The sequence below is a fragment of the Orcinus orca genome, chromosome 2 (assembly GCF_937001465.1).
Source record: "Orcinus orca chromosome 2, mOrcOrc1.1, whole genome shotgun sequence".
NCBI lineage: Eukaryota > Metazoa > Chordata > Mammalia > Artiodactyla > Delphinidae > Orcinus > Orcinus orca.
The window spans coordinates 153654528-153666877 of NC_064560.1; the positions used below are offsets into that span (position 1 = coordinate 153654528).

The window sequence follows — 12350 nt, forward strand, 5'->3', positions numbered from 1 at the left end:
AGCCAAAGGAGGAGAGAATTTTAAGAAGGAAAAGCACAATCAAGAGTTTTGATTGCTATTCAGAGGTTAAGGAGAAACAGAAAAGGTCATCAAATGTGGTCCCTGGAAGGTGACCTTTGGCTATTTGAGTACGTAAGAGACTATAATTGTGTGGGTTCTGATATTCTTAACTTATTCATAATAAGAACATAAAAAGGAACTCCATGTATCTGAGAAAAGTGCTAAACATATTACCTAACAAATAGTTCTAAGTGTGACAGCCTTGGATATATCATTGCTTACTTATGATATTTACATAGCAAATTATCATGTATTTCAGATTTGGGCACTATTTACCTGGACTAATTTGTCATCAGGTTCATTAAAATAAAAGTTCGATGTTATGTAAAAAATGTTAACCATCCGGCCATCCACTCCTCTTTCCTATCCAGAGGAAGGATCCAAAGTCCTTCTGGTAACTAGGTGTAGGCCAGGAGACAGATTACTGCTAGCTGGCTACTGTACACAGTCACTGATGCTCTAGACTTAAAGCTCCAACACAAAGCAGCACTGAGAAATTTAATAACCACTTGAAGGTTTTAGAATTTATGAAAAGATCGTAACTAAAAGCAAAATAAATATTATTACAGCTGTTCATTATTTACTTGAACACTGCAAACCAAATGTTGTAAATTTGCCTTAACTATAAACATTGATAATTGTTAAGCTTGCCCACAGTTTCTCAGCCTTAAAGAATATAATCTTAAAGAAAACAATTAGATACCTATTTTTATCTAGCAGTTAGGCAAAGATTAAAGAGTAAAATGATACAAATCTTCTGTTGGGCGAGACAGGAATAAATGTCAGAAGCCTTCGAAATGTGCCTACCCTTTGGACTAGCAATTCAAATTCTACGAATTTACCGTAAGTACATAGTCATAGCAACACCCAAAGATTATCTATAAGGATGGTCCCAGAATAAAACAAAACAAAACAAAGGCATCTTAAATATTAACAAACAGAAAATTAGATAAATTGTGGTTTATTAGTACAACAGAATATTATGCCAATATTTAAAAACTAATATGCAAATATTTATTTCTTGGTGGAAATATCCCTTAATATAAAAAGATAAACACATATATACACATGGAATTTTTTTTTAAGTTCGGGAAAATATATCCCCAAATTTAAACTTGGTGAAAGAAGTTATGGTTTATTCTGATTTTCTTCTTTATACTTTCCTGTATTATCTCGGAAAAAAAGCTAAAGTCTTACGATAATTCCAAAAATATTACACTATGTATATGCTAAAGAAAGTCATTTAATAATGTCATTAAAGACAAAAATGTTACTTTATAAATAATTTAGAAAACCACATCCTGAAAATATTAATGATTTGATTGATTATAAACTGTAACTTTAATTGGGGGAGGGGAGGCAATAGAACTGAGGTCACAAAAAACTTAAAGAATACATTCATTTCTTTGAGCCTAAAATGTAGTATCATTTAGGTCAGCATGACAAAAAACAGTAACAGGAGGATATTCGTTCAGTATTTACAGTTGATAATAGTGCCCCTATGGCACTTTAGAAAGGTACAAAAGCATACATTTATAATATTCTAGCTACAGTTAATATTAATGCAAAACAACCAAAATCAAGAAATGCAGGTTACATCTGCTGGGCCCCTGAATCCATTATTACACAAAGTAAGCATCGGAAAAGGACTTTCGTAAGACAGTATTTTGCTCTAAAATGGTATAATACCAGCTAACATTTGTTGAGTGTTTACCAGGGGCCAAACACTGTACACAGAGCACTGAACACCCATCTCGTTTAGTCCTTACAATAACGCTCTGCAGCAGGGGCTACTATCACCTACATTTTACACATGTGGAAACTGAGGCACAGAGATGCTTACATACAGCCAATAGGGAGACAAGCAAGGATCTGAAGCCCAGAAGTCTGCTCTCTGGAATCTATGTGCTTTATGCCAAGTTTCAGCCTAGATTGAGTACTTCAACTGGCCATCAGCCACAAGCATCTCAGCAATAAAAATAATCCAAAGACATGTAAACTTTTGGCAGTGGACTAAAGAAGCTGTATGCATAACAGGTGAATAATAAAACAGAGCAACCCAATGAATCTTGACATCACAACACATCATGCCCTGTGCCAACAAAAGCTGGAAACTCATGTATTAAAACACACTGTCTTTAACTGGTCTAGATTTTCTTATTTCAAATAACATCCTTATTAGAAAATATACTCACAAATATTTCCAGTGATGCATTTGTTATTATTTGAACTATTTCTTGAGCATGGACATTAGCTAATGAAATGCTCTCGATTTTGCCTTCTTTATGTCTGGCAAGCAGCAGGGCTGGAAGAGTTACAGCATATTTATTTGACCTATGGAGAAATGTAGTATTAAAATTTCCAGCCAAAATATAGCAAATCATCAAAAATATGAACAGTTAGGCCAAGAAGTCACAATGGAGGCAGCAAATGGGAAGCCCTACTAAGGAAAAAAGAACTCGATTTCCAGACAAACTTATCTTCTATGTGAGGCTATCTGAGCAAGTTCAAGAACCTTGATAATCTAGATTAGAAGAAAGCAACAGATAGTAATCTAGCCAGATTTGTATTTCTAGACAATTTATTCATCAAGAAAATGTCCAAATAGGATTAGGAACACACTGAATGGTTCTCCACTTTTTGGGCTGCTCACCAAACTCCTGAGCCAAGGAGACAGGCATTTATGAGAATGGGCCTGTTATTTGCCAGGCACTACACCAGGTGCTTCTAGTTAAGTCCTTAACCATCAGAACATCCCTATAACCCTCTGTTTACTGATGATGAAAGAGCGGTAAACAGCAGAGACAGAATTCACACTGAGGTATTCCAGATACAGAGTCTGTGCTCTCTCCACTGAAACAGAGCCCAAATCTGCTCCCTCCTACCACTACTTTTGCTAACTAAACTTAAAAGAAAATCACTGAATAGGAAAAAAATGTCTTGTGTGAAATTACCAGTGATGTAGTCACATTTATATCATGTAAAAGCTTAATTCATGCTAAAACAAAAGTATAGACGTTATAATATTATAAACATTAGTAGAAAGCCCAGTTTTCAGATTACCTGTTGGTAATATAACCAGTTGGTTATAAACGAAACATACTCCGAAAACTACTGGTCTAGAAGAGAGTGGGTGACTGTCCATGTGTCAGGTGAACAGGTCTCATATTCCCTAAAGATCTGGAGTTTGTATTCACTTTTAAAAAATCACTGATTTCATGGAGCTCGATCATCAAAAGCATGTGTCACCAGTATTCAGGATGAAAGATTTAAGCTCAGAAATGACAATGAGGAATAATATAGTCAGAGGGTAATAAACACAAACTGGGGCTTATTAACTCCACGTGCATCTGAAGAGGAGTCATAAGTGTAGAACGTGCTATGTATTCATAATTTCCAAATTTTCAGTTCAGTCCTTCATTCCGCAGCAACTGAAATACTTGATAGTTCACAGGAGCCCCGAATTCTACAAATAAAGCAACTTAAGTGGCTAAAAGAAGCACTGCTTAAGCGTATGTCTGCAATAACAAAATTAAGTAGAACTATCCGTTCGTCACCTAAAACTCTGCGAGAAATATAGAAAAACTGATTTTTATGTAGACCTTGGTGGCAAACCAAAACCCAGACACTCAAGAAATAAAATTCCTCATAAAACTATGACAACTGAAAAGAATTTACCGCAGGTAATAGAATCCAAAGAGGAAAACTTTTATAGGAAGATGAAGTAGTATGAATCCAATGTTGCCCCATGAGGGCATCTAGCCTAAAGAAGAATTTTGAATATCTAAAAATTCTAAATAGCCAGGTAGTACTTCCTAGATCTTCCCAGAAGGAAATTAAAAATTTAGTTATGTTGCTGCCCTATTTTCCTTCATCAACTTTGTAAAGACAAACAATAAATTATTTTGCAAACTTCTTCCTCCCTAAAATTAGAAGACCAACAGACTTACAGTGTCAAAACATCTTCTTCAGAATAAATTCCTGTGATAACACATCCTTTTAGGTAGTTTCCTGCTTCAGTGAACTCTTCTTTTGCTATAAATACACAAACAAGTTAAAAATCTGAAACCTTTCAAGTTATGTATGCTATTCAACTGACGAACATGTTTACAGATGATAGTGCTTAATTATTAATTAATTATAAAGACGTTTAAGTGCAGACCTTACATACCTTATTGGTTCTAAAATATATCTGTGTTCTTTTTATAACATTTGATAACTACAGAAATGTACATTGATATAATACAACTATGGTTCTGTAAATAAATGTACTCCAAATGTACAGATGACCCTGAACAACATGAGTTTGACCAGCATGGGTCCACTTTATACATGAATTTTTTCAATAAATATAGTACCTGTATTTTCATTTAACAGACCTTTAAACTAACTAAGTGTGGGGAAAAGTATGTGTTCAACTGTGTTCAAGAGATCACAATACGTGGAATCAAAAGAAGTAGAGTTTGAGTCCTAATTCTATCCAAACTGAGCTTCCTGCCCTTGGGTGGGTCATTTATCAATTCCTTTATTTTTGAGGCAGAGACAGCAGTCTGGGGATTTTCAACTGTGCAGGGGGTCAGCACCCCTAACCCCCTCGTTTTCAAGGGTCAACTGTAATTTATAAGATTTACAGGATTCTAATCATACAGATTAAGTAAATAAATATTGGTTGCTTTTTAATCTACTCCTAAGGCAAGGTAAATGGAGACAGCTGTCCTATATGTAGCCTGGAAAGAAAAGCAGGTATGTGAAATGATACACACATTATAACCAGAAAATCTAAAAGTGCTCATATGCATAGAAAAAATAGAAGACTGGAAATTCTAGTCCTCTAACAGTGTCTCTGTTAGGATTCTATAATTATGAGGGATTTGTATCTTCTTCTTTTATTTCCTGTATTTTCTGTAATGTGTTTTTGTTACTTTTAAACTTTGATTAATTTGTGTATCAGTCTTTTCCCATTTGTTATGATATACATTCTCAAAATAAGAACTATTATCTCTGTAGGTTTCTGAATACATTTTCATAAATAATAGCATATTCTGGACCTTATAACCAAGAAGCAAGTCTGAATTAAACAGTTGTAGACTAATGAGAAAAGAGCAAAGGTAGACTGATATAAATGATGTATTCTTGACAACTGAAGGCCAGATGATAGCTCAGCTCACTGCACAAAAGGTTCATAACAGTTGAAATAGAAAAACTATGATGGAAGAATTGAATCATAAAGCACCTAGAGGTCTGGGTATGCTGAACCCAAAAGATCTGTACCTTAGTAGTCAGCACTATATTCGTGATGTGAGCATCAACACTGTTAACCTTGGGTAACCACAAGATTGTTTTCTTTAAAAACGATGCATACTTTCCACAAGACTGAGAAACACTGTAGGAAAGCCAGCTTACTAAAGTGGCAAAATCCACCAGCAGGCAGCACTGAGAGCTCATTTATAATCATAAATTTAATGAGAAACGAGTAACCCATGAAAATATTTTCTTTAGCCTGTGCTATACCAAAGTAGAAAAGATTCATAAGAAAACTAGGCAACTAGAAAGAACTGAGTGCTGTACTTTCATTTCTAAGAGAAATTTCTCTAAATTCTGATCAATAATTGATGATTGTTATCTAAAGCAATGACATAATGGAAATCTGTTTTAGCTTCTTTTTTGATAAGAAAATTACACTAATATTCCCATATAATTTCTTCATGAAGAAGACTCTAAACTCATGAATATGTTTCTTGCAAGCCTCTGCATGAAACCACTTGTACATAAATCCTAAGTTCCTTGGGGAATGGTAGCATTTAAGACTGTAGACCTCAGTTACATATCCATTCCCACTAAATCAAAGTGTAAATTCTCCTCTGAATATTTGAAACCAGGCACATTCTCCTCCTTGGTGAAAACTGCATATATGTCAGAATATATGGCAACCCAAATATAAGGAAATAGTTATCTAAATGAAAAATTTTTTTAACCACTATAAATATACTTGAGGTGTAATATTAACGGTGACTTACAATATTTAGTTGTTTTAACTTTAAACATATTTTAATTGCATAAAATAAATACATTAGGAGCTTCAAGATGGCACAAGAGTAAGATGCAGAGATCACCTTCCTCCCCACAAATACATCAGAAATACATCTACATATGGAACAACCCCTACAGAACACCCACTGAACGCTGGCAGAAGACCTCAGACGTCCCAAAAGTCAAGAAACTCCCCACGTACCTGGGTAGGGCAAAAGAAAAAAGAATAAACAGAGACAAAAGGATAGGGACGGGACGTGCACCAGTGGGAGGGAGCTGTGAAGGAGGAAAGGTTTCCACACGCTAGAAGCCCCTTCGCAGGCGGAGACTGTGGGTGGCGGAGGGGGTGAGCTTCGGGGCCGCGGAGGAGAGCACAGCAACAGGGGTGTTGAGGGCAAAGCAGAGAGATTCCCGCACAGAGAATCGGTGCCTACCGGCACTCACAAGCCCGAGAGGCTCGTCTGCTCACCTGCTGGGGCAGGCAGGGGCTGGGAGCTGAGGCTCGGGCGGGCTACAGAGCTTAGATCCCAGGGAGAGGACTGGGGTTGGCGGCGTGAACACAGCCTGAAGGGGGCTAGTGCGCCACAGCTAGCTGGGAGGGAGTCCGGGAAAAGGTCTGGACCCGCCGAAGAGGCAAGAGACCTTTTCTTGCCTCTTTGTTTCAGGTGAGATTAAGAGTGCCACCTAAATGAGCTCCAGAGATGGGCGTGAGCCGCAGTTATCAGCGTGGACCCCAGAGACGGGCGGGAGACGCTAAGGCTGCTGCTGCCGCCACCAAGAAGCCTGTGTGCGAGCACAGGTCACTCTCCCCACCTCCCCTCCTGGGAGCCTGTGAAGCCCGCCACTGCCACGGTCCCGGGATCCAGGGACAACTCCCCCGGGAGAACGCACGGCGCGCCTCTGGCTGGTGCAACGTCACGCCGGCCTCTGCTGCCACAGGCTCGCCTTGCATCCGCTCCCCTCCCTCCCCCCGGCCTGAGTGAGCCAGAGCCCCTGAATCAGCTGCTCCTTTAACCCCGTCCTGTTTGAGCGAAGAACAGATGCCCTCAGGCGACCTAGACGCAGAGGCGGGGCCAAATCCAAAGCTGAACCACAGGAGCTGTGCGAACAAAGAAAGAAAGGGAAATCTCTCCCAGCAGCCTCAGGAGCAGAGGATTTAATCTCCACAATCAACCTGATGTACCCTGCATCCCTGGAATACCTGAATAGAAACGAATCATCCCAAATTGAGGAGGTGGACTTTGGGAGCAACGACATATATATATTTTTCCCTTTTTCTCTTTTTCGTGAGGATGACAGGGTCTTGCTGCTCCGACCGGACGTCAGGCCTGTGCCTCTGAGGAGGGGAAGCCGAGTTGAGGACACTGGTCCACCAGAGACCTCCCAGCTCCATGTAATATCAAACAGCGAAAATCTCCCAGAGATCTCCATCTCAATGCCAAGACCCAGCTCCACTCAACGACCAGCAAGCTCCAGTGCTGGACACCCTATGCCAAACAACTAGCAAGACAGGAACACAACCCCATCCATTAGCAGACAGGCTGCCTAAAATCATAATAAGGCCACAGACACCCCAAAACACACCACCAGATGCGGACCTGCCCACCAGAAAGACAAGACCCAGCATCATCCACCAGAACACAGGCACCAGTCCCCTCAACCAGGAAGCCTACACAACCCACTGAACCAACCTTAGTCACTGGGAGCAGACACCAAAAACAACAGGATCTACGGAGCTGCAGCCTGCAAAAAGGAGACCCCAAACACAGTAAGTTACGCAAAATGAAAAGACAGAGAAACACACAGCAGATGAAGGAACAAGGTAAAAACCCACCAGGCCAAACAAATGAAGAGGAAATAGGCAGTCTACCTGAAAAGGAATGCAGAATAATGATAGTAAAGATGATCCCAAATCCTGGAAATAGAATGGAGAAAATACAAGAAACGTTTAACAAGGACCTAGAAGAACTAAAGAGCAAACAAACAATGATGAACAACACAATAAATGAAATTAAAAATTCTCTAGAAGGAATCAACAGCAGAATAACTGAGGCAGAAGAACGGATAAGTGACCTCGAAGATAAAATAGTGGAAATAATTACTGCAGAGCACAATAAAGAATGAGAAGAGTTGAGGACAGTCTCAGAGACCTCTGGGACAATATTAAATGCACCAACGTTCGAATTATAGGGGTGCCAGAAGAAGCAGAAGAGAAAAAGAAAGGGACTGAGAAAATATTTGAAGACATTATACTTGAAAACTTCCCTAATATGGGAAAGGAAATAGTTAATCAATCCAGGAAGTGCAGAGAGTCCCATACAAGATAAATCCAAGGAGAAACATGCCAACACACGTATCAATCAAATTATCAATAACTAAATACAAAGAAAAAATATTAAAATCAGCAAGGGAAAAACAACAACTAACATACAAGGGAATCCCCATAAGGTTAATAGCTGATCCTTCAGCAGAAACTCTGCAAGCCAGAAGGGAATGGCAGGACATATTCAAAGTGATGAAAGGGAAAAACCTACAACCAAGATTACTCTACCCAGCAGGGATCTCATTCACATTCGACAGAGAAATTCAAACCTTTACAGACTAGCAAAAGCTAAGAGAATTCAGCACCACCAAACCAGCTTTACAACAAATGCTAAAGGAACTTCTTTAGGCAGGAAAAACAAGAGAAGGAAAAGACCTACAAAACCAAACCCAAAACAATGAAGAAAATGGTAACAGGAACATACATATCGATAATTACCTTAAATGTAAATGGATTAAATGCTCCAACCAAAAGACATAGATGGGCTGAATGTATACAAAAAAAAGACCCATATATATGTTGTCTCCAAAAGACCCACTTCAGACCTAGGGACACATACAGACTGAAAGTGAGGGGATGGAAAAAGACATTCCATGCAAATGGATACCAAAGGAAAGCTGGAGTAGCAATTCTCATATCAGACAAAATAGACTTTAAAATAAAGACTATTACAAGAGACAAAGAAGGACATTACATAATGATCAAGGGATCAATCCAAGAAGAAGATATAACAATTGTAAATATTTATGCACCCAACATAGGAGCACCTCAATACATAAGGCAAATGCTAACAGCCATAAAAGGGGAAAGCGACATTAACACAGTCATAGTAGGGGACTTTAACAGCCCACTTTCACCCATGGACAGATCATCCAAAATGAAAATAAATAAGGAAACACAAGCTTTAAATGATACATTAAACAAGATGGACTTAATTGATATTTATAGAACATTCCATCCAAAAACAACAGAATACACTTTCTTCTCAAGGGCTCATGGAACATTCTGCAGGATAGATCATATCTTGGGTCACAAATCAAGCCTTGGTAAATTTAAGAAAATTGAAATTATATCAAGTATCTTTTCCGATCACAACGCTATGAAACTAGATATCAATTACAGGAAAAAATCTGTAAAAAATACAAACACATGGAGGCTGAACAATGCACTACTAAATAACCTAGAGATCACTGAAGAAATCAAAGAGGTAATCAAAAAAATACCTAGAAACAAATGACAATGAAAACACAATGACCCAAAACCTATCGAATGCAGCAAAAGCCGTTATAAGAGGGAAGTTTATAGCTATACAAGCCTACCTCAAGCAACAAGAAAATCTCAAATAAACAATCTAACCTTACACCTAAAGAAACTAGAGAAAGAACAACAAACAAAACCCAAAGTTAGCAGAAGGAAAGAAATCATAAAGATCAGAGCAGAAATAAATGAAATAAAAACAAAGAAAACAATGGTAATGATCAATAAAACTAAAAGCTGGTTCGTTGAGAAGATAAACAAAATTGATAAACCATTAGCCAGACTCATCAAGAAAAAGAGGGAGAGGACTCAAAGCAATACAATTAGAAATGAAAAAGGAGAAGTAACAACTGACACTGCAGAAATACAAAGAATCATGAGAGATTACTACAAGCAACTATATGCCAATAAAACAGACAAACTGGAAGATATGGACAAATTCTTAGAAAAGCACAACCTTCCGAGAATGAACCAGTAAGAAATAGAAAATATAAATAGAACAGAACAATCACAATCACTGAAATTGAAACTGTGATTAAAAATCTTCCAACAAACAAAAGCCCAGGACCAGATGGCTTCACACATGAATTCTATCAAACATTTAGAGAAAAGTTAACACCTATCCTTCTCAAACTCTTCCAAAATATAGCAGAGGGAGGAACACTCCCAAACTCATTCTACGAGGCCACCATCACCCTGATCCCAAAACTAAACAAGGATGTCACAACGAAAGAAAACTACAGGTCAATATCACTGATGAACATAGATGAAAAAATCCTCAACAAAATACTAGCAAACAGAATCCAACAGCACATTAAGATGATCATACACCATGATCAAGTGGGGTTTAATCCCAGGAATGAAAGGATTCTTCAATATACGCAAATCAATCAATGTGATACACCATATTAACAAATTGAAGAATAAAAACCATATGATCATCTCAATAGATGCAGAAAAAGCTTTCAACAAAATTCAACACACATTTATGATAAAAATCCTCCAGAAAGTAGGCATAGAGGGAACTTACCTCAACATAATAAAGGCCATATATGACAAACCCACAGCCAACATCGTCTTCAATGGTGAAAAACTGAAAACATTTCCCGTAAGATCAGGAACAAGACAAGGTTGCCCACTGTCACCACTATTATTCAACATTGTTTTGGAAGTTTTAGCTACAGCAATCAGAGAAGAAAAAGAAATAAAAGGAATCCAAATCAGAAAAGAACAAGTAAAGCTGTCACTGTTTGCAGATGACATGATACTACACATAAAGAATCCTGAAGATGCTACCAGAAAATGACTAGAGCTAATCAACAAATTTGGTAACGTAGCAGGATACAAAATTAATGCACAGAAGTCTCTGGGATTCCTATACACTAATCATGAAAAATCTGAAAGTGAAATTAAGGAAACACTCCCATTTACCACTGCAACAGAAAGAATAAAATACCTAAGAATAAACCTACCTAAGGAGACAAAAGACCTGTAGGCAGAAAACTATAAGACACTGATGAAAAACATTAAAGATGATACAAACAGGTGGAGAGATATAGCATGTTCTTGGATTGGAAGAACGAACATTGTGAAAATGACTATACTACACAAAGCAATCTACAGATTCAATGCAATCCCTATCAAACTACCACTGGCATTTTTCACAGAACAAGAACAAAAAATTTCACAATTTGTATGGAAACACAGAAGACCCCAAATAGCCAAAGCGATATTGAGAAAGAAAACGGAGCTGTAGGAATCAGGCTCCCTGACTTCAGACTATACTACAAAGCTACAGTAATCAAGGCAGTATGGTACTGGCACAAAAACAGAAATATAGATTAATGGAACTGATAGAAAGCCCAGAGATAAACCCACAGACGTATGGTTACCTTATTTTTGATAAAGAAGGCAAGAATATACAATGGAGAAAAGACAGCCTCTTCAGAAAATGGTGCTGGGAAAGCTGGACAGCTACAAGTAAAAGAATGAAATTAGAACATTCCCTAACACGATACACAAAAATAAACTCAAAATGGATTAAAGACCTAAATGTAAGGACAGACACTGTAAAACTCTTAGAGGAAAACATAGGCAGAACACTCTGTGACATAAATCACAGCAAGATCTTTTTTGACCCACCTCCTAGAGAAATGGAAATAAAAACAAAAATAAACAAATGGGACCTAATGAAAATTAAAAGCTTTTGCACAGCAAAGGAAACCATAAACAAGATGAAAAGAAAACCCTCAGAATGGGAGAAAACATTTGCAAATGAAGCAACTGACAGAGGATTCATCTCCAAAATTTACAAGCAGCTCATGCAGCTCAATATTTAAAAAAACAAACAACCCAATCCAAAAATGGGCAGAAGACCTAAATAGACATTTCTCCAAAGAAAATATACAGATTGCCAACAAACATATGAAAGAATGCTCAACATCATTAATCATTAGAGAAATGCAAATCAAAACTACAATGAGATATCATCTCACACCAGTCAGAATGGCCATCATCAAAAAATCTACAAACAATAAATGCTGGAGAGGGTGTGGAGAAAAGGGAACACTCTTGCACTGCTGGTGGGAATGTAAATTGATACAGCCTCTATGGAGAACAGTATGAGGGTTCCTTAAAAAACTAAAAATAGAACTACCATTCGACCCAGCAATCCCACATC

At 37.9% G+C, this 12350-nt stretch overlaps 1 protein-coding gene across 2 annotated transcripts in view; it reads right to left on the reverse strand.

Moving 5' to 3' along the window:
- The window catches only part of TXNDC16 (thioredoxin domain containing 16), a 111211-nt gene that overhangs the window by 12329 nt on the left and 86532 nt on the right, over nt 1-12350 (reverse strand). For both annotated transcript variants that reach the window (XM_033404775.2, XM_012536539.3), the window contains 2 exons: nt 4011-4095; nt 2256-2394 (listed from right to left, as the gene is read on the reverse strand). In XM_033404775.2, the coding sequence (XP_033260666.1) occupies nt 2256-2394; nt 4011-4095 (224 nt within the window). The remainder of the gene's footprint in view (nt 1-2255; nt 2395-4010; nt 4096-12350) is intronic.